Source organism: Ambystoma mexicanum, chromosome 10 (genome assembly GCF_040938575.1).
Source record: "Ambystoma mexicanum isolate Mex_15411 chromosome 10, UKY_AmexF1_1, whole genome shotgun sequence".
NCBI lineage: Eukaryota > Metazoa > Chordata > Amphibia > Caudata > Ambystomatidae > Ambystoma > Ambystoma mexicanum.
The window spans coordinates 1,508,457,586-1,508,484,592 of NC_090932.1; the positions used below are offsets into that span (position 1 = coordinate 1,508,457,586).

The following is a 27,007-nucleotide window of genomic DNA, read 5'->3' on the forward strand; positions in this document are numbered from 1 at the left end:
ATCTACCTGCTTAGAACATCGAGATTTGTCTGAGGGTTTTAGATAAGGCTGGGGGCTTTCAGTATAGTCTTCCTTCCTTTACCCGACATGTGGACGTGTCTTTCGACCGGTCCTTAGTCATATTGGAGGCCGAAACGATGTTTACGAGACTCTTGCGGATGTTCAGCGTCTCCGGGAGAGGTTTCTGGCCTTATGACTTCTGGTGCACTTGTCTGTGGAGTGCCCAGATGCATGACGCTTAAGCGGTTGTGGGGAGGGCTGCATCAGCGGGTACCATCGAGGAGCTCAGCATACCTGTTGGCGCCTTGGGCCGTCCCGACAAATCCGTAGAGGTGGCACTGGGGGTTGTGTGCTTGCCTTTATGAGTAGCAGGTGCGTTCCTGTGATGTACACTCCCCATAGCGGAACCATCATCCTGCCTGCCAGGGCCGGAACGGACGGTTGAGTGTGATCGCTCCGATGTAAGGTCGATGGCATCCGTATCGGCGCCATGGCCGTTGCTTAACTCCTCGTCACTCTCGGTGCCTGCGGTGGCGGGCTACCCTTGGTCTGCATCATGGCGTAGGCCACCCACCGTTTAACTCAATGCTCCGTGATTGTCTTAGGACGCAAGAGTGGGCAGGACGCCTCGTGGTGATCGAGGGAGAGACTTATTGGACCTCCGCTGCGTGTCCTTCCAGGGGTACTTGCTTTTACAAGAAGGGCAAAATTTAAAGGGTGCCCTGTCCATAGCTCAGGTTTATAGCAACGGCAAAACCAGAGAGGCAAAGAGAGGGGCGAAGGAAATCCATTCTTGAAAGAAATGAAAAACCCCCGGATGGCACTCTCCCTACTGTATAGGCCGGCCAGAAGGCCTGGCCACGCGGTCGACACCAGCCGTCGAAGTCTGTGGTTGTCTTCCGCTGTCTTCGACGCTGGCAGAGAAGTAATCGTCAAAGAAGGGGACGAATATACATAAATGACCGTAGGTCGTGGGAAAGAATATAATTTGCAATTTGTAAGAGCTCCGCATAAGGCAATCAGCTAGCTGGGTGGAAAAGATCCATCTGAGGGATCTCGACACGTAGGGATTTTGGGTACACTACACGTCACGTTAGGGATAGTGCTACAGCCTTGTCCATGTCGACGTCCACTTTCTATCCTCGAAAGACAAGATGCAATACACTGCGGTTACCACTAGATGTCGGACTATATGCACAGCATGTGATTCTAAGCAGATTCACAAGCATCAGAAGTAGTATTACAACTCAACCCCGTACTCTGATTCTTTTTAGGACTTGGCAGGTCTTCTGAAGGAGAATCAAATGTCGCTTTTCCCACCTTCAGCTACGGTCCTGGATGCCCAGGCGATACAGGTTCGAGCACTTCTCTGGTCATCGACAAATGCTGGTGCATGGTCTTCAGGTTGGAGAATGCAGAATAACTCAAAGCAGGGCCCCTCTCAACACAGGACTGGATGTAGGAAAGCTGTTTTGGATGACAGCCACCGATGCACGGCGACGCAGGGGGACATTTGCCACGGTCAGACTTTGCGTCGTATCTTGGGTCCCCTTGATGCTGGAACCACGACATTTGGCAGAGAACGAGTCCGGTAGCACAGGCTGTCGATACTTCAAGTACCAGGCCTCACCGCATAACGCCGACATCTGCAGCACGGCAGCCCAACCTCAGAGCTGGGCAGCCACTGGGCGATCCAGGGGCACTTCTTCACAGGACAGTTGACGCCGAGAATGGATGTCTCCCCCCTCCCCACTCCAAAGGTTGAAGCTCCTTCGCAAGCCTTCTGAAGATCACCTACATGGCAGGGCTCTTCCAGGACAGCAACAGAAGGTGGTCACCAGGCCGTCTTCCAACGGGTCCACGGTCTTCTTAGACCTCTTGAGCTGAATAGGATACTTGGCTCCTTTACGTTTCTTCCAGGACCTCTCTGGAACAGGTTCAGGTGTCCTTATCCAAAGGCAGTTAAGAGGGAGTCTCTCTCTCTCCCTCCCTCCATCTCACCCTCCCTCTTTCCGTCTCTCCCTCCCTCCCTCCCTCGCTCGCTCCCTCCACTTCCCGGCAGCAAACACACATGGCCCTGCAGTAGCCCGCAAAAAGCCTCAGCGTTCCCCAGGCACTGGAAGTCCATATAAGGATTTGACAGTCCTCAAAGGTCAACAAGACGGGTTAGAGAAAAGATGGCCAAGGGACGAACCTTGTGCCACGGCCATGTTTGGTCACTAGCCTTACCGTGTTTCCCTCGTTTAGCTACCTTCTGTGGCTAAAGTAAAATACACCAAAACAAAATAGAAAAAGGTAACTATTACCACCAGCTTGTCCCATTAGGCACACCTGAAGTAACCAAAAAACCTCTGAGTGTTAGTCTAGGACAAATCAAAAAGTGTACCCCATTGTCCAATGATAAAATGTTACCAAAAGTGATAATGTAACAAGACTAAGGGAAACAATGTTTCCCAGTACTGACAGCCTGAAGGACATGTCAGTTTCCCCATGACAGATGAGCAAAAGCCAGTGTAGTGAAGCTGAAGGCTTCGCTGTATTGCAAAAAAACAGGAGGGAAAGGTGCTGTAAAGAGAAATCTTTCCTAACACCCAACTATAAGCCTTATAGGGTAATATGGGACCATATTTAAAAAAAAAAAAAAGGGGGGGAAGGGGGGTTAGCAGTGGAGGGGCAGGGGACACACACACAAAGGTTAGAGGTTCCTAAAACAAGACAGCAGAAGCTACACAAAGGAAAATTTCCCCCAACAGTTAAACAGCCTCTTGGGACGTATGGAATCACTAGGGTTTAGAGAGGACTTTGCATCCGGTTTCAGCCCCTTTGACTTCAATTTTGAACTTTATAGCAGACCTAACAGAAGAGTGCAATGTGTAAAGAATAACTTGTAGGAAAGTCTTGATTAAATTGAAGACACAGAGGCAAACATTATCCCACCCTACGCAAGAAAGGAATATGCAAGTGATTTAGTCATTTTTCCATTGTGGATAGAATAAAAGTATGTTCATTATTAGGCTAAACGAGTATTTTTCCTACAACTTACATAAGAACATTCACATTAAAAGGGTGTGTGAACTGTATCTTGGTCCATGGACCACATATGCTAACACATTGATTTCAGATGCAGACATGAAGTCAATGAGTGATGCAAGTATTATATTAACAGAAGTCAGCAGAGAAGAGTTCAGACGTTATGAGATTAGTATTGTTCCAAAGTTAGTTGTTGGTATCAAGGCTCATCTCTAGCTGTTGGGTCACAGCAAAGAGGGCATCTGGGGGGCAGGAGAGACACATTGTAGGAGCAGAAGTCCATGTATTGGTCAATTGAAGTCAGCCGACTGCAGTCGGTTTTATGTTAGTGCATTTTCCTGACTTCCATGGGAATTGTAGCCTGTTTTGATAAACGGTTCAAACTTACTTTAAACCATTGCTGCTTGGGCTTTAAAGAAAATAAAGCATAATGTTTGTCTCCATGTCTTTAACCCCTTAAATTGTAGGGTCCGCCCACTCCCGCACTTGAATCACGAATTTCTTACAAGATAGTTGTTTTACCAACTCTTTATTGTACTTCATAATGAAGGGCACATTATGAAGGATCCGTTACTGTCATGTGTGTATATTTGAAGCTGTCCTTTTTATTTTTGCACTGCACATGTCGAAAATATACATTGTTTTGTTCTGAAGTTAATATTTCCTGTTTGGCGGGTGCATTTTTCAAACTTTTTGCACTAAAATCAAGTGGATGCAAGCTACATATGTGTGTCAAAAAGAGAAACTGAAGAACAATTCTGAGAAATTGTGTTCTGAATATCTATTTTTCCTACAGTAATTCCCATTCTAGATGTGTAACAAAATATACTCTGTCCAACTTCTCATAACTTTTGAGCCCATGCATGGATTTTCACCAACTGGTAGGCGCTTGAATGGATTGGGCACAATCCGTCTCTTGCCAAATATGGGAAGGGCCATACTAGTGTTTAAACGTTGTAGGGAAAAGCATTTTTAAAATGTCCAATGCAACCTTGAATATAGAGTCGCTGAAAGCGGGATCTAAATCTATATTGTGTTTTGCTGAGCTGGGGAAGGAGGTCAAGAGACTAGGGACTGGGTTGACACAGCCGCTACCCAGTGTCTCTCGGAAGTGGGATTCCTGCAGGCTCCAAGAGAAGCAATATATTGCTACCACCCCTGGTATGACAGTACATAAATCAGCTGCCTGAAAAAGAACCTGAACAAGAGGGGATACAGAGATCTTATTTGCAGTGAACCGGGTTAGGCAAAGAAGCAACAGAGTCATCACTGAGTACCAGGCCGTGAAGAGACCTGGTCAAGCAAAAGCTGGGAAATCAAAGGATCGGGGGGCGGCGGGAGGATCTGAAGTAGAAACCCCAAGGTCTTGGAGAGACCTCAAAGTGAATGTTGCAAGGCTGAGGTCCAATACAACGGGTTAGCCTGGGAAAGGTCTTGAGACTTTTTGAAATCAGGAAGTCCAAAGAGGGGCCCAGACTGAGTAAATCTGGAAGAACCTTCACTGAAGAACCTCTCTTATTGAGCTAGATTAGCGACGGATATTGGAAAAAAGTATTTGTGAACTCTTTGACTGGCCACTCCTTAGAGCGAAGGGTAGCCAGGAGGCTAAGGACTCATTTATAATGGGGTCGGAACTCTGTTGGCCACATCTTTGAACTTTTGCTTTGTAGAGTTATGTCCCTGAAGAGGGAATTAGTCATAGGTACAGACTATTTAATAACCGACACTAATCCTTAACACTGACATCTGGTGACAAACTTACTTTGTGCTACTCCATCGGTGACATGGTTTATTGTAGGAACATATTTAAGTTACTCCCCTAGTTCTGTCGAAATGCCTTCCCTGGAAAACAGTGAATTGAAAATATTTTGAAACGCAACCTTCTGGTGTTGGAGGGTGGAGAGCCAATCCTCGGTCTTAAAACTGCAAATCCATCTGTATCTACTTGAATGACACTGAAACTAACACGACTTAGGGGAGAAACTACTTACAGATAACTATTGCACGCTGTTCATTGCTTTTGGCAAAAAATAATGTCAATATTTAATCTGTACAAACAAGCCTCTCAAGTGTGAAGCAAATGACATGTACACGGTCCACGATAAATGTGATTTAAACTAGTCAACATATACAAAGAGCTTATGTAGGCGTACCAAAAAAAGCAATCATCCATATGGATATGTATTTGCATGGAATTAAACCAATTACTTACCAAAGTAGGTGAAAAACTTCTCATTTTCATATCATCATTGATCCATATTCTTACCACATCTTTGCCGGAGAAGTCTTTTTTAGCGCCATTACTTAAATCGGCTGTAAGGGTTTAAAAAAAAGTTTTGAAAAATGTGTAAACGAACAGTATTTAGCAATTCTAGTCTATGGGCACATGGCTGAATTTGTTCTCAAGAAAGATGTGATGCAAGGGAAACTCTTCCAAACATCAAACATGTCTGGATTAGACCAGGTTGGGCCTTTTTCTTGGCACGTTTGTACATTACACTTCAGGGAACTTTAATACAGAATACATGAGCAGCATGATGCTAGTCATAGCCCTCCAGATAAGGTGAAATCAGGCACTTTTTGCATACATTTTTACTAGAACCCATCATTTTTCCAAACCTATAATTTACAGACATTATAATCAAATCATGTAGTCCACTGTTGACAGGCTGAGTAGCGGAAGTCTGCAAACATACCACTTTCCTTTAGATATCAGTGTTGTATGTACAGTCGAAGTTTCTTGACTGGAGAAACTGCGACGAGTGACAGTTTTTGTTTTTTAACCCACTGCTCCGTTTAGAATTCTATAATACTCTGAGTTCATAAAATAGTATATTGCTCGGTCATTTAGTGGACAGGAGATTCTGTGTGACACGTGGGAGTAAAATAGTTTGTATTTTCATTTTGGTCAACTTTGTTGATTTCAGGGTCAACGTGCTATTCAATCAACAGCAATATGCTTTGCATACTGCTTCATGACACTAGTATATTATTAGAATCAGTATACTTATTAAGCCTGCATTGGAAGACTGATGTAGGTAGTACTGTGTAGCATTGAGTGTTAAGCCAGGGTTGCATTTGTGTTTTCCAATGTTTCAATTGCCCTTAACAGAGGCAGCTCATCTGCATCAGGATCATCATCATCATTTCTCGACATTTTTCTAAGTTTCAAAATGGATATAGGCACATGTAGCAGTGAATTTGCACTGGGATTTCCGATTTCTATGTCACAGAAGCACATTAATGGCATATAATGGCTGGAGGGTTTTGATGAGTTAAACTCATACAAGAGCCTCCCAGCAACTAGTTGCAATTATGAAAATCCCTTGGTATTAAATATGAGCATATGTTTTGTATAGTTTTAAGAGTGAGAGTGTGCGTGCGCAAGTGCACACTCGCGAGCAAGCCAGCATGTGCCTGCGTGTCTAATCGTGCGTCAGCGTGCAAGAGTGTGTGCACATGCGCGTCAGTCAATTGTTAGCAGAGCCAACATGGAAAGGCTGGGCATAACGTCTATACCTTTAATAACCGCCACTCTCCTCCAGCCAGGTATAATGCACACTGATGGGCAGTGGAAAAACCTGCAAGCACTTACAGGGCTAACATTCTTTAAAAGGGACAGAGTCAACATTTCTCAGCAGTGCTGTATGTATTTAGTGCAATTGACCATACCATAACTTAACAGGTCTGCTCTATAGTCAGACACAGAACCTTAATTTCTCAGCAGAGTTGCCATGCCATTTCCATGGGACCATGCCAACTATTCACACACATTTAGTGGGATCATCCCAACATTTCATAGCAGGGGTGTTATGATTTGGGGCAAAACCTGAATTTCTCAGAGCTGCTATGATAATTCAGTGGCAACTGTTTCAAAAGAGAGTTAAAGTACTGAACAAGAGCAGGAAAAAAAGGAAGTCCAACAACAAGGGAGGGGGGAGAAGGAAAAGCAGAGGGGGGAGAAGGAAAAGCAGAGAGGGGGGAGAAGTAAAAGCAGAGAGGGGGGAGAAGGGAAAGCAGAGAGGGGGGGAGAAGGGAAAGCAGAGAGGGGGGAGAAGGAAAAGCAGAGAGGGGGGGAGAAGGAAAAGCAGAGAGGGGGGGGAGAAGGAAAAGCAGAGAGGGGGGGAGAAGGAAAAGCAGAGAGGGGGGAGAAGGAAAGGCAGAGGGGGGGGAAGGAAAAGCAGAGGGGGGGGAAGGAAAAGCAGAGGGGGAGAAGGAAAAGCAGAGGGGGAGGGAAAGGGGAAAGCAAAGGTAGAGGGGAAAGTAAAAGGGAGAGGGGCAAAAGAAGGGAGGGGGAAAAGGAGGAGGGAGGGGAGACGGAGGGAGGGGAAAAGGAGAAGGAGGGAGGGGGAAAGAGGGGGGAAGAGAAAGAGGGAGGGAGGGGGGAGGAGAAGATGGGAGGGGAGAAAGAAGGAGGGAGGGGAGAAAGAGAGCAAGGGAGGGAGAGAAGGAGCGGAAGAGTCAGAGAATGACCAGAGAGGGAGAGAAAGAGGGAGAGAAAGAGGGGGAGAAAGGAATAGAAGCGAAAGAAGTTACAGCAACAGGGACCGCAAGAAGAAAAGACACAACAATCAATAGGATGCAGAGACAGGAGAGGCAGAGCAGCAGACCACAGCAGTTGGCAGAGAAACACTTAAGTGAGAGGCATTATGACAGAAAACCAGACGGAGAAGCTGCAGAGGTAGTGCCAGGCAGCAAGAATAGGAATGTGAGGCAGAGAAGTTATGCTGGTAAAGAGGGACTCCATTTATGAATACCAGATGAATCTAGCTGGTATCTGGATCCGACTCCGTAGTAGTTCTAAGCCGATTTCTTGTACCAAAGTATAAAGAAAATGCTGCTGGGTAGCACACACCTAAACGTTATTTTGTGGGAGCTTCCCAAGTGTAATAAGCCAGATAACATTGATGATAGACAACTGTTTTGTTAAAAATGCTTTTTTTCTCCTTTTTTTATTGATTATCGGTTAATTCTTTTTATCAAAACGCATTAACAAAAAAAAAAGTAAAACCATCAAAATTCCAATCTTCATTTCTTGTTCACCATCCTCATCATCTCTGGATCGATGGACTCTCCTTGGTCATCTTATTTCAAGATTCCTTTACATCCTCTACAAACATTTCCTTCAGAAATGTAATTAGGGCAAATGTGGCCAGAACACATTCTCCTCGTTGTAGGAAAAGCCAAAATAAGTCTGCTGCCTCCAGATATCTTTCCGCGATAATCTTACCCAAATATTTAGTTCTCAAATCGGTGAGGCCATGGCAAAATAATGTTATGTGCTTACTCTCCTTCCTTATGGCAAACTCGGCAGCCTTTCGATAAGACCTGGCCGTAGATTTCCAGAATCTGTGCCGATGGATACAGATTCATTCTGAAGAGTAGAAACTGACCTCTGTGCCAGCTGTTTGGAAATGTCAGATACTTGGGAGTACACCCCAGATCTTATGTTTGCTCTGTAAAGCATTTGTTATTTTGCATTGGTTTTTCTTCTCTCAATCGTACTGATGCAATCTTCTTGCCAGATCTTCCTTTTAACATTTGCAGGGCTTTGGACTAGCTCTTCCTTAATCACATCAGGTCGGCTGAGAGATTGGTCACAGTTATTTCGCCAATCCTCTAATGGATTATCTTTCAATGTTCTTAATGCTGCTTCCAAAATTAGAAATGGCTCGGGGAGAAGGCATTTACGTTAGAGGGCCAAAGATTTCCAGAGTTCGGGCTTGCAGGGAGATCAAGCTCAGTTCAAAGCGAATGAGCGCTGTTGATTTCAGGTTGGGAAGCTTCAGAATCTTTCTCCAGAACATTCCCTCTAGCGTCTGCCATATTTTCAGAGGAGTAAATAGAAAACCTTTAGCCCCATAACTTAAAACCGAGGTACCTTTTGCTATATAGAAGGATAGCAGTGGCAAAATCGAACATTGGCCATCTCTTTTTTTTGTGTCTTAGTTGTAATACAACTTTTACAAAATGAATAAGATACACGTTATGCATTTTACATAAACACTATTTAACCTTTAAAATTAATTCTTATCACAATAAAATATAATACTATAAAATCACACAATTTCCTCTAAAATATTCACTTCAACTGTTCCACTATCGTGAGAAACAATATAAAAGAATGCTTAAAGAATGCTTTACAGGTCATACTCTATTATGACTCAAAAACCTATCAATCATCATAAACTATATGCTGAAGTAAACCACATGATTTCCATTTGATGCAGATCCAAAATTCTGTTCTATTCAAGTACTATCCGGCTTGATCCTAGATAGGTCGATGGTATTACATTGATGAACTTTATATGCTGGATTGCTGATTGTTTTATTTTCTTTTACACTGTAATGGATAACAAGGCACATATGACGATGTGTTATAACAAAAACTTGGTGACTTGTTGGCTTGGCTTCCCAACAGGTTCGCTGCGCTGAAGTTTCAATAAGGAAAAAGTTACTTACCTGTAACTGTTGTTCTCCAGCATGGGTCTGGCATGGATTCACATGCTCATGAATATTCCCCGTCGTCAGGCTGGGAATCCTCGGTAAAGAAAAATCAGTATCAGTTTCGTTTCTGATCTGTCTTTCGTAGTAGTAACCAATCACTGATCTCTGTGTCATACTGACCACAGCCAATGACTGCCATCTCCCTAAGCCCCGCCCCTGGCAGCCATCTTCAGATTTGGTAGCACGTGAAGTGGCAGTATGACCAAGTGAAGAGCCGCAGAGGGGTAGACGGGAGGGTTCGCATGTGAATCCATGCCAGACCCATGCTGGAGAACAACAGTTACAGGTAAGTAACTTGTTCCTTCTCCAGCATGGGGTCTGGCATGGATTCACATGCTCATGAATAAAAGATTACATAGCAGTACACACATGCACAACCACAGGAGGTGGCAAAGGCTCAACATTAAGCATTACATCCAAAACTCAACATTAAGCAATTCTTACCTCCTCACCAGGCTCACCTTAGGAGAACAGGTTGCGCAGCACTGCTTGGCCGACCCTGGACTCCTCCCTGGAATCCCGATCGATGCAGTAGAATTTAGTGAAGGTGTGTGTCGACCTCCACGTAGCAGCCCTGCAGATGCCCAGCAAGGGCACACCAGATAGGAACACCGTGGTAGCTGCGATCGCTCTGGTGGAATGGGCTCTCGGACGGCCAGGCAGCAGTCGGTTTGCCAACCGATGACAGTACATGATACAGCCGGAGAGCCATCTGGAAATGGAAGCCTTTGAGCGAGCCTTCCCCTGATTGACAGGTCCAAAGATCACAAAAAGTTGTGATGTCTTCCGAAAACTCTTTGTGCGGTCCACGTAGAACTTCAGCGCTCTAGCCACATCCAGCGAGTGCAAAGTCCTTTCAGCCGGCGACGGAAAGAAAACGGGCAACACCAAGGGTTCGTTGAGGTGGAAGTCCGACGGCACCTTGGGCATGAAGGAGGGGTGCGTCCTGAGCACTACCCTCGTGTAGTGAAAAGTCAAGTACAGGGGCTTGCAGGAAAGGGCCTGGATCTCTCCCACCCGTCGTGCGGAGGTGATGGCCACAAGAAACGCTGTTTTCCACGACAAGAACTTCAACGGAGCTGAGTGCAGAGGCTCGAAAGGAGGTCCCATGACCTTGGTCAGCACCACGTTGAGCTCCCACGCCGGGGCCGGTGCCTTCACCGGCGGGAACGATCTGAACAGTCCCTTCATGAATTCTTTCACCAGACGATGAGACCACAAAGACGTCCGTCCCGTGGTTCTGGTGTATCGGGAGATCGCAGCAAGATGAATCTTGATGGAAGCGTGTGCCAGTACAGCCTTGGCCAGCGTCAGCAGGTACAGCAGTACTTGAGGAGCCGTAATCTGTAGAGGGTTAATCTTCTGTGCGTGGCACCAGACAGAGAACCTCTTCCATTTGTGTCCGTAGCATTTAAGAGTTGAGGACGCCCTGGCCTTTGCAAGAACCTCTCTGCAGTCGGCCGGTATGTCGTAACCTCCAAACTAACGCTGCAGGAGCCAGGCCTGCAAGTTCAGCGACTTCGGTTCGTGATGGAGGATGGCGCCTCCTTCCCTGGAGAGAAGATCCGCGTCCACTGGCAGCTTGATTGACGGGGACACTGACAAGTCCAGGTACCACCCTGCTTCCTGATGTAGAACATGGTGGTGGTGTTGTCGGGGAAGATCCTCACCACCTTGCCCTTGAGGGACGGAAGAAAGGACCCGAGGGCCCAAAACACTGCACGGGGTTCCAGGACGTTGATATAGAGGGACTTCTCCGTCGGCAGCCAAAGGCCCCTCGCGTGCAGATTTTCGGTGTGCGCTCCCCACCCTTCCAAGGAGGCATCCGTGGTCACTGTCTTCTGGTGGCCCGGGATCTGGAAGTCCATGTCCGCCGTCAGATGCGCGCGGGTGCCCCACCACCTGATCAATCGTCGGAAGCTCTCGTCGAGTGAGATCCTGTCCTCGAAGCTGCCCGTCGTCTGGATCCAGCGAGCGTCCAGGAACTCCTGCAACGGGCGCATCCGAAGCCTGCACAGGCGGATGAGATAAATGCAAGAAGACATCATTCCGAGGAGGGATTTGATGGACCTCACCCTGGCCACGTCCGCAACCAGCATCCGCTGCACCTTGCCCAAGATGGCCCTCGTCCTTTCCTCCGACGGAGAGGCCAGAAGCGCCACTGTGTCGCGTTTCGCTCCCAGAAACAGCGCGTCTTGCGCGGGCACCAGGTGGGACTTGGCGTAGTTTATGGAGAATCCCAGGTCCGTGAGTAGTTGGACGGTCCTCGCCGTGTGCTCCGCGGCGAATCCTTTGTCTTTGCTCGGATGAACCAGTTGTCCAGGTAGGGATAGACGTGGATCCCCTCCAGGCGCAGCCGCGCCGCCACCGGTGCGAGGCACTTGGTGAACACCCTGGGTGCCGACCTCAATCCGAAGGGAAGGGCTCTGAACTGGTAGTGACGCCCTTGGACCACGAATCTGAGAAATCTTCGGTGTCCCTTTAGGACGGGGATATGGAAGTAGGCATCCTCCAAATCCGACGACGACAGGAAATCACCCTCCTCCAGTTGACCCAGGACGTGCTGGAGGGTGACCATCCGGAACTTTTGCGCCTTGATGAATTTGTTCAGTCGTCGTAGGCCCAGGATGGGACGCAATCCTCCCGTCGTCTTCTTCACGTAGAAGTATCTTGAGTAAACTCTGGAGCCCCGAAGCCTCTTGGGACGAGCTCGATGGCGCCTTTCTTGAGCATCGCCTTTACCTCCAAGAGAAGTTGAGGGACGTGATGTTCCTTCCTTGCCACGGGGGGGGGGGGGAGGCGCGGGCACTTCTTTAGAAACTCGAGTGCGTGACCCTGGGCCAGGGCGTCCAGCACCCAACGGTCGGTGGAGATGGACTCCAACACGCTGACTAAGTTCGCCAGCCGGCCTCTCACCGGGGTGCGTCGGTGGGGGCCCGACCCCACGGCCGGTTCAGTCCTGCTTCGACGAGGCTTTGCCGCCTCGTCCTCCTTGGCGACGACAGCGGGTTCCGCCCAACTTGCCTCGTCCCCTGTAGGCTTCCTGTGACGACGAACGGGCCGCTTGATGATGGGTGGAAAATCCGCCGCCGGAACCTTTGGAGGCACCCTGCTTGCCTCCGCCGCTCCTGTTAGGCAGAAACCTGTGCAGTTCCCTTGGGGAACACTGCAAAAGATTTAAGACTACAGGTATAGCAGTAAACCCACTTGGTAGCAGTCTGCACCACCCAGATTTACCTGGTAGCTGTGGCTGAGCAGTCAGACTTCCCTCAAGAAGAGTTAGGCAGTATGCAAAGTATACACAATATGTACTCAGACACAATAGCACGAGCAAACACTGACCAGAGCTTGGTTTCAAAAGTATATAGTTATTTATTTTCAAGAACACATCAATTGAAGGCACTCTAGCAAAGTATAGTAAAACACTTAAAACACAGTTATAATGAAAGCAGTTTCAACCCTTACTCCTATCTAGACAACTCTAAGTTAACACCACATAATTAAAACAGAGGTGAGCGCTTAACGTTAGATGACACTCTAGTAGGTTTAAGGAAGGGATAGAAAAAGAAACAGAAACGGGTTAAACACACCACTCTATGGTCCAGAACACTTGCAATAGGCTCAAAGAAGCACCAAGTCACAGGTGAGCAAAAGTCACTAGGCAGGGCCCACTCTTAGAGTAGCCGGAGCGAAAATGTGCCCAAGATCACACTGTTGTTAGGGATTCAAAGTCTTGCAAAGAGTTAGAAAGAGTTTAGAGTGGCTTAGAAAGTTTAGCCAGGGTGTTCCAGGCACTCCCAGGTTCGAAAGCCGGGGGCTAAATCTACCCCGTACAGTCGGTGGCAAGGGAAGCCAGGCGGAACACGGTACCTTAAGCGGAAAGGGTCCTCCAGCGGTGGCAGTTGTTCCAGGCAGTGGCAGCAAGGCTCGACGCCGGTCAGGGGAGAAGAAGTTCTCGCTGAAGAGCAGAAGAAGAAGGTCGTTGCACTGCCCGGGAAGAAACCAGCCGCGGAGTCCTCCGGTTAAAGGGTTGTACCGACTTTCGTGGTTGGGGTAAAAGTGGTGGGGTTCCGGTTGCCGGGGTGCTTGGCACTGGCAAGGCGGCCACGAGATACCTCGAGAAGCGAAAAGAAGGCGAAAACTGGTTGTCCCCACCAGTCAAGGGAAGGAGCCACTCCGTTAAGAGTTCTCCTCGGTTGTCGGGAAAAGTGGTGAGACGGTTCAGCAGGGCTCCACCGGGTGGTGTCGTCGAAGCAGGTCGGCTCAGCTCTTCCCTCGTCGGATTCTTGGTCCTGTGGCGACTTCTGAAGTTCCAGTCCCCAAAGCCCTGCTTTTATGCAGCAAACCCCCATTCACCCAGCCTAGCTGTCACTCAAACATGCTAAGTGGTGAGCCGGCCGGCTCACCACTTGGGCCAATCAGGACGGAGTGCGACTTGAGTTACCAAGGTAACTCAGTCCAGGGTGCCTAAATCCCCCTCCACCCCTCCTAAGTACCCCAGACAGAGTGGCACCACTTTGGAGGGCTTCTGTGGAGAAGCCCGCCAAAAGTGGAACAAAGGACTCCACTTTGGGTCAGAGTTACAGAGGCGAACGCCAACGCCATTTTAGAATCAAGTTTTGGCAAAAAGTACCAACCGGAGTTATAATAATAAATATATAAACCGGCGGTATGTTTAAGGCTACCGTAAATAAATAATTAAATGTGTTAGCCTAAAACAATGGGAAATCCCATAGGAAAATATTCGCGGTCGAATATAAAACGTAGTTTCCACTGCCACCAGCCAAAACTCGATCAGGGGGGACGGAGACGTGCCCCCTCGACTAACAGACCCTGGGGCAATCGAATTGCCCCAGCCAGTACGTCCACAATATGATGGTTTGTACTGGTTCTGTTCAGGATTCAAGACTAGCAAAGTCTTTGGTGACTTTACCTGCCCTGGGAGACAGTAGTCAGTCCCAGGGTATGGAGTCTATGTTGGGGAGTCCCTAGGACACCCCTGGGTCACGGCACAGAGGGTGCTGTGTAACCCACATCACAAAAATACATGAGGCCCTATGGAGTAAAAGACCCCATAGCCCATTCAACACAAGGTTTAACCAAGAAAACACACTTCAACATGTCCAAGAGTGAGGGTAAAAGAGTCTCACTCTTGGCAGGGGGGAAAAAATAAACCCAGAAATCCAGCAAAGCTGCTGGGGGACTCACTAGGTAGGGAAATTCAGCCTAAACAGAGAATTCTCCCTAACAGGATCATCTCGGGATCACCTGCCTCCTCCTCCACGAGCTCTGCTTCTCCCTGACCTTCATGAAGTCCCATTTGACACCCTCTCAGAAGCTTTATTTTATTGGAGCAGTCCTGGATTCAGCCTCATGAAAAGCTTCGCCACACCGAGTTGAGGGCTCAACATCTTATGCAGATGGTCCAAAAATGTCAGAGTGCCCAACGTATTCCGGCCTATGACTTACTAGGGTTGCTCGGACTCATGGCATCCTGCATTTTCTGGTGCCAGACGCCCGCCTGAGAATGAAGACTGCCCAGGCTTACAGCGCAGGCCAGTCTTGACAGTAATAGTAAAGACCAGCATTGCTGCTCCCACAGCAATTCAAATGTACAGTTTTTGTTTAATGTCTTTAAAACTTGGTAACACATTTTCTTTCCTACCAGGTCCTCTGGAGGTAAAACACAAACAAGGGTAGCATAGTTTTAAAATTGAAGAAAAATGTCCCCACAAACTACTAGCCCCCACAATCCTCTGGGTTTGGGTAGTCCTGGTCTGTCTCCTTTGCCCAATCAGACTCTGTACACACCTATAAGAGAGACCCTTTCCGTTTCCAACTTCTTTCTTTGGCAGCAGAAAACGAATGTAAGTGAAAAATCCCAACAGTCAACTTAAACCAACTGAAGAACTTGAATAATCCATCGCGCTAAAACCATGGCTTTGCGATGATAAGATTTCCTTCCCAAACTGAACCCTCCATTATGCCTCACGTCCACTCAGGTCGCTTTCTGATCCTCTCCTGGAAGAAAAGGAGACGTTGTCGTAAGGGTGGGTCTTATATTAACTTATCAAACTGTAAATCATATGTTCATATCTCATCTGGGTGGGATATAATGCACGCCTCCTTGTGTTTAATAGAATCAAGACTGGCCTGTGCTGTAAGCCTGGGCAGTCTTCATTCTATGTTGAGACAGGAGCAAAGCATTATGCTTGTTCAAAGTTATCAATCACTCTATTAGCTATCTGCGAAACAGGCTTAAAATAGAAAGTCTTAAATGTTGTTTCATTAGACCATTCAGCTGACTTCATAATAGCTTGTAAAGGTATGCCTGCTGCAAATGCTCTAGACGCCATCGTGCCCCTCGCTGAGTGCACGCCGAACTGAGATAAATCGATACCTGCCCAGTGCATCACTTCTCTAACCCATCTCGCAATGGTGGCTGTCGCAGCTGCATGAAAGGCCTTCTGCATGCAATTAGTAGTTGGGTGACCCCTCTTGGCCTCACTTCTGTTGCAGCCTTCTCATAGTCTTTAATGCATTGCGCTACGCACAGTTTAGGATTATTTGGAAAATTGGGATAAGAAATAATCGCGGAGGCAGATTTAGCTTTGTTCACTACGTTAAAGGCTACTCCTTCTGGATAGAAAATCTTCCTATCTATTTAACATCTTAAACTCTCCTACATGCTATCAGCCATAAGAGCATGGCTAGTTTACCTGATAATTGAGATCGCGACAGGTCTTTGTTGTCGGGCCAGGCTAATAATAGTTGGAACACCACTTGTATGTCTCAGAGCACTGAATATTTGGGCTTGGGGGGGTGAGGGGTTATGCATCTTCACTCCTTTTAAAAGACTTAGCACTGCTGGGTGTTCCCCTATCTGCCTCCCTTCCAACTTGTCGTGGCCTGCCGAAAAGGCGGATCTATACACGCCTATTTTTCTGTAGGAGCAGCCCTCACTAAACCTCTGAGCTAAAAAGTTCAGAATGTATATTAAAGGGTCCGAAACTGTATTAACACCGAAGTCTGTGCAGTAGGTGGTCCAATGCCCCCAAGCGTCACCATATCAGTGTATATATGTTCAAAGTTAATTTGAAATGCATTCATTATTTTCACATTTTTGTCTAGCTTGTTTTATAAATGATCGTAGATCTTGGTCAAACTGTAAACACCAGTGTTCATCGCCGCCAGGGCAATATAATGCAATGGATCTGTAGAATTTTTAAAACCGAAAGATGTCTCGGTGTGGGTTGAATAGAAGACATTTCAGTTGATGTGGTAGAATTTAAGTTATTATTCGTGATTTGAGGAGGAAATAGAGGCGAGGTTAAAATATTCTCCTACTGTGTATCTAAGGATAAGCGTGCTGCAGCTACAGATACGGTCTCATTGTGTATTTGGGTTTCGGTTATACATATATTCAAATCGTTGTCTGTCTGAGCAGCCTCTATAATAAAAACCGCATCATGGCACTGCACTGCTGTTTTAGTAATAGGTTCACCATGCAAAGAGGGTGGACTGTTCGTATTGCTAGCACCTTCAATTACTATCCACTCTCTATTAATCAGACTCTTGATATTATCAAATTTACCATATTAAACTTCAGATTCCAAATTGGTATCAGTACACTTGAAACTTCAACATCTTGAAACGTAGATATTTGTTCTATGTAGCAGCCTGCTAAAATAATGGGTCTTTTATCATCGTTATTAGCGTGCATAGACTGCTCAATGTTACGTGCAGCCTCTTCACATATTTGTGAATAAAATTACAGTATTTCATCATCCGTAATCTGCATTGTCTCTCTTCCCTCTCACATAGATATAGTTTCTCTTTCATTGTGATGCAACTCAGCCAGGATTTGCATGTGTATGTGATCAGGATTCACTGTGACCGGCATAATGGGTGTTCTAGTTATTAGCGTTTTCACGCTGGGATGCCAAAGGAGACGAAGATCTGTACCTGTGGATTTCGAACGTCTCTTCTGTTTGTTTTCGGAACGCGCAACAAGCGCATTGCTTGTGACCTTCATGGAGCACGGAGGTACTACTCCTTACATGACGAGTTTCACTGGGCGGGGCCATGCTACATTTACTCGTCAATGAGGGCGATGAAGGCGTCTGTACCGCGACTTTGTCAGTAACGCATGGCATATCAGTTTTTAGCATATACATAGGAAATCAGGAAGTGGGACCCCAATTCAAAGTTTACACAAATTTCAATTAAAAGAAACTGCTCAAAACACAGGGGTGTAATGGTGGGCTCTCCGGCTGCACAGCTTCACAGCCGAACAGTCAGCACTCTAAGTCAGCACTCTCCAGGAGGCGCGTGGGCGTGCCGTTATATGGACTTCTGGGTGAAGTGGGAGGAGCCCAGTCTAAAATCAAGGCAAAGTTGGTAAAATAACTAACTATTTTGGCCAGTAGGTAAGTATAAATGTCTTAGGAAGTAAATACCCTACCACTGATAGTCTTTAGAACAATTTAGGTGGCTGTAATCAGAAGTAGAAAGTCCTCAGGCTTCTCAGACCCGCAGCCACTCCAGCCGAACAGTCAAAACTCTTAGTCAGCACTCTCCAGGAAGCGTGCCATATCTTCTATGAATTAACCGTCCCTGTGCAATCAAGGTTGTTAGCGTGGTCTTCAGAGCTTTGTCGAGGCAGATCCATCTTGCTATTGCTTATCAAGGCCCGTAGCTATATCAGTTGTTGGGATTCTACCAATGGTTGTTTACATACCATTTAAACTTATTGGAAGTTCTTAGATCACAAGATCCCAATCTCATGATAGTGGCCTTCGTTTAATTCATCATTAGAAAATTGCAATTCAGGGACAGTTGAAGCGCATCCAGGCTCCGTTGGAAACAGATCGGTGTCTGGTCAATCCAGACCAGATCATCTGCAAACAAAAGTCTCTCAACAGGACGGTCACTTATTTTTGGTGGAAAAGCTCTTACTGTTATGTCAGAGATGAATAAGCCAAATAATATCAGTGGTAGGGGACAGCCCTGTTTAAGGCCTCCGAATGTCGGTCTTGTCAGGAGGCCCTGGGCGCAGAGTTTAATCTGCACATACGTTCCTTCATACAAAGGCTGTATGGCTTACAGCAAGTCCCCTGGGGAGTTCCACCTCCTCATTTTGGCCCAGAGCAATTGTCAGTCGACACAGTTGAATGCCTAATGGAGGTCTATAAATGCTACATAGGCGTTTGCCTTCACTTTGAAAACCTTTCTTTTGATGAGATTTATCATAAAAAGATTTAAGTCAGTTCCGGCTCCCTTACCAAATCCTGTTTGAAATGGGTCATCCCGGTTGTTAGGGAGAATTCTCTGTTTAGGCTGAATTTCCTAACCTAGTGAGTCCCCCAGCAGCTTTGCTGGATTTTTGGGGTTTATTTTTTTTCTACTGCTAAGAATGAGACTCTTTTCCTCCCACTCTTAAGACATGAATTGAGGTGTTCCTTTGACTTTGTATGTGTTATATGGGCTATGGGGTCCTTTTCCACATAGGGTTTCATGTGTTTTTGATATGTGGGTTACACAGCACCCTCCGTGCAGTAACCCAGGGGTTTCATAGCAACCCCCAAACAGACTCCATACCCTGGGACTGACTACTGTCTCCCAGGGCATGTAAAGTCACCATTGGATTTACTAGTCTCAAATTGTGAACAGAACCTGTACAAACCATCCTATTTTGGACGTACTGGTCGGGGGGGAGTTTTGGCTGGTGGCAGTGGATACTACTTTTTATATTCGACCGCAAATATATTCATATGGGATTTTCCCATTGTTCGAGGCTACCACTTTTTAAAACAGCCTCGAACATACCGCCGGTTTATTAAATTAATATTAATTCACCGGTTGGTAATTTTTGCCGAAACTTGGTTCCAAAATGGCGTTTGTGTTCGCTTCTGTGACTCCAACCCAAGTCGAGCCCTTTGTTCAACCTTTTGGCGGGCTTCTCCACAGAAGCCCTCCAAATGGTGCCACTCTGTCTGGGTACCACAGGGGGTGTGGGAGGGGGTTTAGGCACCCTGGACTGAGTTGCCTCGGCAACTCAAGTCGCACTCTTGTGTGATTGGCCCAAGTGGTGAGCCGCCCGGCTCACCACTTAGCATGTTTGATTGACAGCTAGGCTGAATGAATGGGGGTTTTCTGCATAAAAGCAGGGCTTTGGGGACTGGAACTTCAGAAGTCGCCACAGGACCTAAAGAATCCGAGGAGGGAGAAGCCGAGCCGACCTGCAACGACGACACCAAAGGTGGAGCCCTGCGGAACCGTCTCACCACTTTTCCCCGACGACAGAGGAGATCTCCAGCCCGGAGAGTCTTCTTCCTTTGACTGGTGGGGATAACCAGTTTGCCTGTCTTTTCGCCTTCCTGGACCATCTTGTGGCCGCCTTGCCCGTGCCAAGCACCCCGGCAACCGGAATACCACGGTTTACCACTACCGCGAAGAAAAGGGTGGTACCTTGTAACCGGGAAACTCCACGGCTGGTTTCTTCCCTGGCAGCGCAACGACCTTCAGCTTTCCTCCACGTCGAGACCTCCTCTTCCTCTGGACGAAACACTGACTTGCACCCGCTGCCAGGAACAACTGCCCCCGCTGGAGCGTTCTTCCCACTTTCAGGTATTGTGTCCCTCCTGGCTTCCCTTGCGACAGATCGTTCGGGGTGACAGTAAATCCTTGACTTTCTAACCTGGGCTAGCCTGGGACCGGTTAACTAACTTTTCCTGACTTGATCTCAATCTTTTGTGAACTTTCTACAAAAACTCTTTGGGCATAACCCCACTGTGTGATCCTGGACACATTTTGTTTGCTCTCTCTAAGAGTGGGCCTGGCATTTGAACTTCCTTGCTCTCCAGTAGACTTTGCCTAACCTGCCTCACTGTGGTTCTTAGAAAAGTATTGAAATTTGTGTGCTTTCATAACTCTGCCTTTTTCCCTCCCTTTTTTAATAATTTATTAGAGTGCCATCTTATGTTAAGCGCTCACCTCTGTCTGAAAATAAGTGGTGTTTCTCATTAAGACTTGTCTAATAAGTAATTAGGGTTGTATATATATATAATAGTGACTGTGTTGAATTTACTTACCTCTTTGTGCTAGTGTAATTTACAAGTGTGTCTTTAAATTAATAATTATATACTTTTACACCAAACCTCTGGTCAGTGTTTGCTTGTGCTACTGTGTCCCTGTACCTATTGTGTATACTCTATATACTGCCTACCTCATCTTGAGAGAGGTCTGACTGCTCAGCCACAGCTACCAGGTAAATCTGGGTGGTACAGACTGCTACCAATTGGGTTTACTGCCAACCACCTGTAGTCCTAAATCTTTTGCAGTGGTCCCTAAGGGAACTGCACAGGTTTCTGCCTAACAGTGGGGTAGGGTGTAAAGGTAAGCGGAAGCCCGCTCGAGCGACTGACAAGACCCATCTGTCTTCTGTGATGGTCTGCCACGCCTCCCAATGAGACGCAATGCGTCCTCCCACCGGGGTCTCGTGCGAGCGTGGAAAACCCTCATTTGGCAGGCTAATCGGTGGTGGTGCCACCTGAACCTGATGAGGAGATGAGGAGGCTGAGGAATCGGAGAAAAACCGCGTACGCTGTTGTCTACGGTAGTTATTCCCCGCAGGAGTATCCACTCTGCGAGATCTGCGGTCGAGGAAGCCCCTAAACCCAGAGGAAGGTCGATTTTGCGACAACGGTCTCTGGTATTTGAAAGGAGCCTTAACCAGAACAGACAATGATTTAGGCGTCTGAGTGCTATCCTTGGTTTTGGTGAGCTCTACATCAGTAGAAGAATGAAAAAGCTCCTTACCATCAAATGGAAGGTCCAACACCTTGTCTTGCACTTCCTTAGAATATTTAGTGGCATGCAGCCACGCCTGCCGTGAGGTATCAACCCCAAGCATCGGGCCCCGAGCCGAGGGGTCTACGTGATGAGCCGCAGCCTCCAGGAGATCCTGGGCCAAGACCCTGGCATCGGAAAGGCCTCCTTCGAAATCTTCCAGCTTCTTGACCGGGATGTGCTCCTCAAACTCCGACAGACCTTTCCGCATCCGCATGTTAACTCCCGCCAATATCAATTCGGCGTTGACCTTCCTGAGCTGCAAGGCCGAGTTGGCGAAGATTTTCCTCCCTAGGGAGTCGAGGAGCTTGTCCTCCTTTCCCAGAACCCGAGTAGCCGTCGTGGAAGAGGATGCTGCAGGCCTGGACTGCAAGGTGGCCGCAGCCACCACTGTGGAGGAGGGAGGCGAACAAGACAAGGCCACCTCTTCCGAAGAATGCAGCCTGTACCTCGCGTCAATCTTTTTATTGACAAAAAGTCCTGAGTGTGGCTTTTCCCAGACTCTTTGGACCTCGGCCAGAACGTCCTTCTGCAGGAACAGGCCGGTACGCTCCAAAGAAGACAGGGTGAACGCCCCAGAAAGCACACCCTCCTGCTGAGCGGGTGCCTCGGGCACCAGAACATCTAAGAAGCTCATCATGCCCAGTACCCGGTCACGAAAGGCTTGGATAGAGCGGGAAAGGTCCTAGTTGTCCTGATCGCCTTGAGGGTCATCTGACAGGTCAGGATCCTGCTGAGCTGTGTCAGGCACTGCCTTGTCCACTGGGGTCAATGGAGGCAAAGGCGGGAGAGCAGGGCGGGGGGCACCATGGGCAAGGGAGGCACCGGCGGAACCACCGGAGGAACAGGTGGAGCCGGAGGCACCGGTGGACATATCTCCTTGAAAAGCCCTTTGAAATATTCCCTCATGGGGTCGGTACGCACAAGCGCTTGAAATTTACCGAAAAAGGCATCCTCAGGAGATTGTTTCGGGATCTGAGGAGGCCTCTCATGAGGTGGACAAATCCAGGGACGTTACGGGGAAGGGTGCCACACCGGCCCCTCCAACGACGTATCCACATAAATCAAAGGAGCCGCCCCTGCGGGCAACGAAACTTTGTGCGGAAGAGGCCTCCAGGCGTTCCAACCATAAACCGGCCTGTAAGGATGCGCACAAGGGACCTTAGGTTCACCCAAGAGACCGAGCCCTACACCAAAAGCCGATGGCGTAGTTGTAGGGGTAGCACCTAAAAGGTCTGCCGTGGTCGTGGCGGGAACGGGCGCCATTTTGTCCTCATCTGAGAGGAACTGCAGCATGTGAGGAAGTGAGGCAGGGGTCCCCGTGGATGGATCAAGGGTCTTAATCTTAGCCTTAACATAAGGAACCTCGGCCGAGCCGGTACTAGGAGGCCTGGAATGTTTTTGTGACATACCAACCGCCAACTGAGCCTTCGAAGGAAGGACCTCGGCACTGCCGGTAAAAGAAGAACTTTGCTTCTTGGCCCCCTCAACAGATCTGGTGTCACCACAAGAGCGGGAACGGTGCGCTTTCACCAACAAAGCCTTGACAGGCCTCTCAGAACTGTTGGTAGCTTTAGCCTCTGTACGAAGGACCTCAGACCCAGGCCCGGTAAAAGCCTTTTCTGCGCGGGCCTCGAACATCCGTTCAGTAACTAAAAGGCCTCGGGGCGCACCCAGGGTTTGTTTGAGGGAAGCGGACAGAGAGGCCTCAGAGCGAACTCCGGTACCCCACGACTCAGTAGAACTGGGTCTACAAACAGCCCCCACAGGAGGGGTCTCAGAGCATACTCAGTTGTTCACAGGCCCCTTACGGAGACCCTCTGAGAAAACTCTGGTAGAATTATTATGCCCAGACGGGCACCTCAGGGCGAACCCCGGTAACAGAGCGATCAACGCCCCTCCCAGACCGAGAGGAACCCGGGAAGGTATCCCCCGGTCGGGGTGCTCTTAAAAGTAAAGAACTTACCGGGCGTTTTTTCTTCTCGTCGAACGCCTGAAAATGCGAAGGAGGAGTTCGTCGGAACACCTCCTCCCACCGCTCCAACCGACGAAGTGCCCAGACCGAAAGGGAGTCAGAGTAAAAACAGGAGTCCCAACGGTGTTCCGGACCCAAACACTCTAAACAAAGAGGATGGGGATCCGGCCTCGCGAAGCGACAGCGACACGATGAACAATCTGGAAAGTCTAATTTGAAAGACATAGACAGACTAGTAAACGAACACTAGCGAGAGCCAGAGAGGGGGAAAAAGGGAAGAAAATCTTCCGAGGATGCAAGTGCGTCCGGCCCCGATCGAGCAGAGGAAAGGACTGATGGGCGATGCGGAGCCAAGGTGGGTGGGGTTACGGCTGCATGCCGGGCCCCGCGCAGGAATGAGAGGGGGGGGGTACAATTTAAAAATAAAATGTTGATGCTTTTTACAAAGTGCTCCGGTCCCGTCCCACAAGTATGGAGGAAAGGGGACGGGACGTAGGAGTAATTATGTGACAATGTAAGCTAAGGGGCCCTACCTGTATCAGATCCAGTCAGGTAGAGTGCCAGGGGAGCGTAGAGGCAGGCATCCGCAGCCCAGATGCAAACCAGCGCTAACCAGCCTACTTAACGCACTGGTGCGGACGTGCCACTAATGGATAGCTAAAGGCTGCTAAGTCTGGGGAATGTATTTCAACAGAACTACAAAATACTTCCTATTGGCTACAAAGCAGGACGTGTCCATCAAACGGTGACGGAATGGAGGAGAAAGTCCTCGTGGACAGGTATTTTGCAAGGCTGCTATTAGCTGATGGTGACTAGGCAAACTGTTAATTAATCCACAGTTGGTATACAAACGTTCTTGAAGTCCGACAATTCCTAATTTCCTAAATTACTTATGGTAAACAGGCGCGTATGTCAGGAGAGACCAAAATGTTTTGCAACTATTCTGTGATATTTATTGATGTGTTAGGAATAAAATGTGCAGCTTTTTCTTTGTCACAGCACGCACCGCGTAGTGCACCGTGAATGGAGCCGACGGTGCCCGGGCCCGTTTGCCCGTCCAGTGCACACTGTGCTCGGATCGGGCCAATAGAGGAGAGCTATGCCATGAGCGGAGCTTTGGGCACAAGGCCTGTTAGCCCATCAAGTGTGCTTTGCAATCAGTTTGGGGGCCACCGGCCAGTGGAGGGGAGCTCGACGAGCCGCAGCATCAGCACTCCCCGTGCCGCTCACAGGCTCCTTGGTGTACTAGTGACGATAAAGGCTGTGCCCAGTAGGGTATGCTCTACTTGCTCGCAGAAGAGTCAAGCTCTACCCCTCCATGCGGCCCTCGTAGGCTCTTCGGCACCAATTCCACTCACCACAACCACAGGGTTCAGTTGAGCGGATCGGTTACAGGAGGGCAAGGTGAAAAGAGCGCAGAACGGAAAGGAATTAGAAAGTCTGGAGCATTAAAAAAAAAAAAAAAGAAAAGGAAAAACCATGTGCAGACAACATAAAAAAGGTAGAGGTACATAGAAGTGGTCAGCAAAGTTTGGATGTCTCACCGAGACCAATATTCTGAGCCGGAATGGTCAGAGGTGGCGCTGGCGGCCAGCTTTAAAAGATCCCTAGAGTACTCAGTGGGGGTGACCCTTAAAAAGGGCTGTGGTGGACATGCTAGTCCCGATCCAGTTACGGCTGGACGACATGGAGGCGGACGACATGGAGGCACACATGAAGTTCCCCACAGCAGAAGCAGGGCTAAAACGCCAAACAGAGAGTGATGCTAATGGGGGTAGATAATTGGCCCGCAAGAGGAAAGCCCACTTTGTGAACCCCCTGGGCAAAGTGACACAAAAGGAGGGGACACCATACGTCGCAGGAGCCTTTGATAGGCTTGTGAAAACCTTCTTGAAAAAGAGAATCCTCTCCCAGTAAGACCCTCAAGCCCAGAGGTATTTGAAAGGAGACACTTCGGATGAGGCCCCAGAAACAAACCAGAGCCACCTTTCAAACGAGCAGGACCAACGAGGAACCCCACATCAGGCACCTCACGTAGTGACGAAGGGCTGAGCGGCAAGTTCGATCCTGAGGATTTGGTGCAGTCACCCAGAGTACCTCAGGTTGCGGCTCAGGTAGGCCTTTGTCACCCACGGACCTCCTTGTCTAAGGGGTGAATGCTAGGGATCGAGGGGAAGGTGGCCGCCAACCCGAGGTAGATGATAACCTTCCGGAGCTGGTACTGAATAGACCCTAGAAAGGGAATAGGCAGCGCATGGAAAGCTTGTCAAGACAAGCTCCCGACTGTCGGGACCTTGAGAGAAAAACCTAGCTCTCTCAAAGAAGGTGACAGAAGGTAGGCATCCCTGTGGACACGCAGATGCTGGCAGGGTGGGCTCAACAAGTTTTTTGTTTCTTGTGGAATGCAAACAGCGCAATATTGGCAGAAAGAAGGAAAGGGGTGCTCATCAAAATAGATCCTGAGCTGGGAGAGCCATCTTTGGAAGCAGGCCCATCAGCACAGGGCTTACTGTTTGGAGACCCCTTTGCCAAGGAAATGGCCATATTTGTTACTACCTTTGCTTCCCTGGAGAAGGCACAATCTTCAATAAATAGGTGTTTTTTGCACGACCTAGGAGAGGCATGGGCTGCTCTTCCGGCCGATTCTCGTTGGATCGCAAGTCCCAGCAAGGCAAAGTCATATATCAAGACTTGCAGCACCACAGACAGACAACTTCTTCCCAACTCCAAAGGATGAAGCGGAACACATCCAGTGAGACAACCACAACAGCCTTCGCCAGCGCTGTGGATTAAGATAGGGGGACAGAACAGCAAGATTTGAGCACGCATTGTCAGGCGATGCATGTGTCAGACAGATGGTAAGAGTTCCAACTCTAGTTTTTGGAGACCCCAGTGCAGACGCATCTGCACGCCCTGATAACAATGTCAGTGGCAGATCGGAAAGCTATGGACGAAGAGATAGCCAAGTTGGTTCAGAAGGGATCGATTTGTCCAGCTTTGCCCCCATTTGCGAGGCTTCATCAGCAACCTCTTGTTGGTTAAGAGGAAATCTAAGGTCAGGCCGGTCAGCAACCTGAAGGGCCGTAACGGCTTCATTCTATATTAACACCAAGGTGGAGGGCATTCTAATGCTCAGGGATATCTTACTCCCAGGAGATTGGTTGGTGCACTTAGACCTATAAGACGCATAACTGGCAGTGCTGATCTAGGCCCCAACAGGTGCTTCATACAATTTCAATATGCAGGGCGTATATGGGAGTTTGTGAGCCTGCCCTCGGACACTAACAAACAAACCAAATAAACCTCACACTAACATATATAACCAAAGTGTATGAGGTAAGTGTATCTGGTTTCAGTTCAACAGAACTGTGCAAAAGTTCAAAACTTCTTATTCTCACAAAGTACTCCTTGAGACCAGGGTTTGATTCCCTTCCCCTGAATCAATTCAGGAAGACTTTTGAAAAAGTTCTGAATCAATATAGTTCTATTCAGTACAACGAAAAAGGCCTTTACCAACTTGAAGGATGTATTGGATGGAAAAGTAAATGTCTTTCACAAAACACTTGCTCAAAACCAAAGCAACTGTTTCTTCCACAACCACAGTTATTCTTCCGGTGAAATACTCCTGTGTGGACAGCACCACAC

At 48.0% G+C, this 27,007-nt stretch overlaps 1 protein-coding gene across 4 annotated transcripts in view; it reads right to left on the minus strand.

The window, feature by feature from the left end:
* SBNO1 (strawberry notch homolog 1) overlaps positions 1-27,007 on the minus strand; it is a 2,127,865-nt gene that overhangs the window by 1,843,398 nt on the left and 257,460 nt on the right. For all 4 annotated transcript variants that reach the window (XM_069619669.1, XM_069619670.1, XM_069619667.1 and 1 more), the window contains one exon: positions 5,243-5,343. In XM_069619669.1, the coding sequence (XP_069475770.1) occupies positions 5,243-5,343 (101 nt within the window). The remainder of the gene's footprint in view (positions 1-5,242; positions 5,344-27,007) is intronic.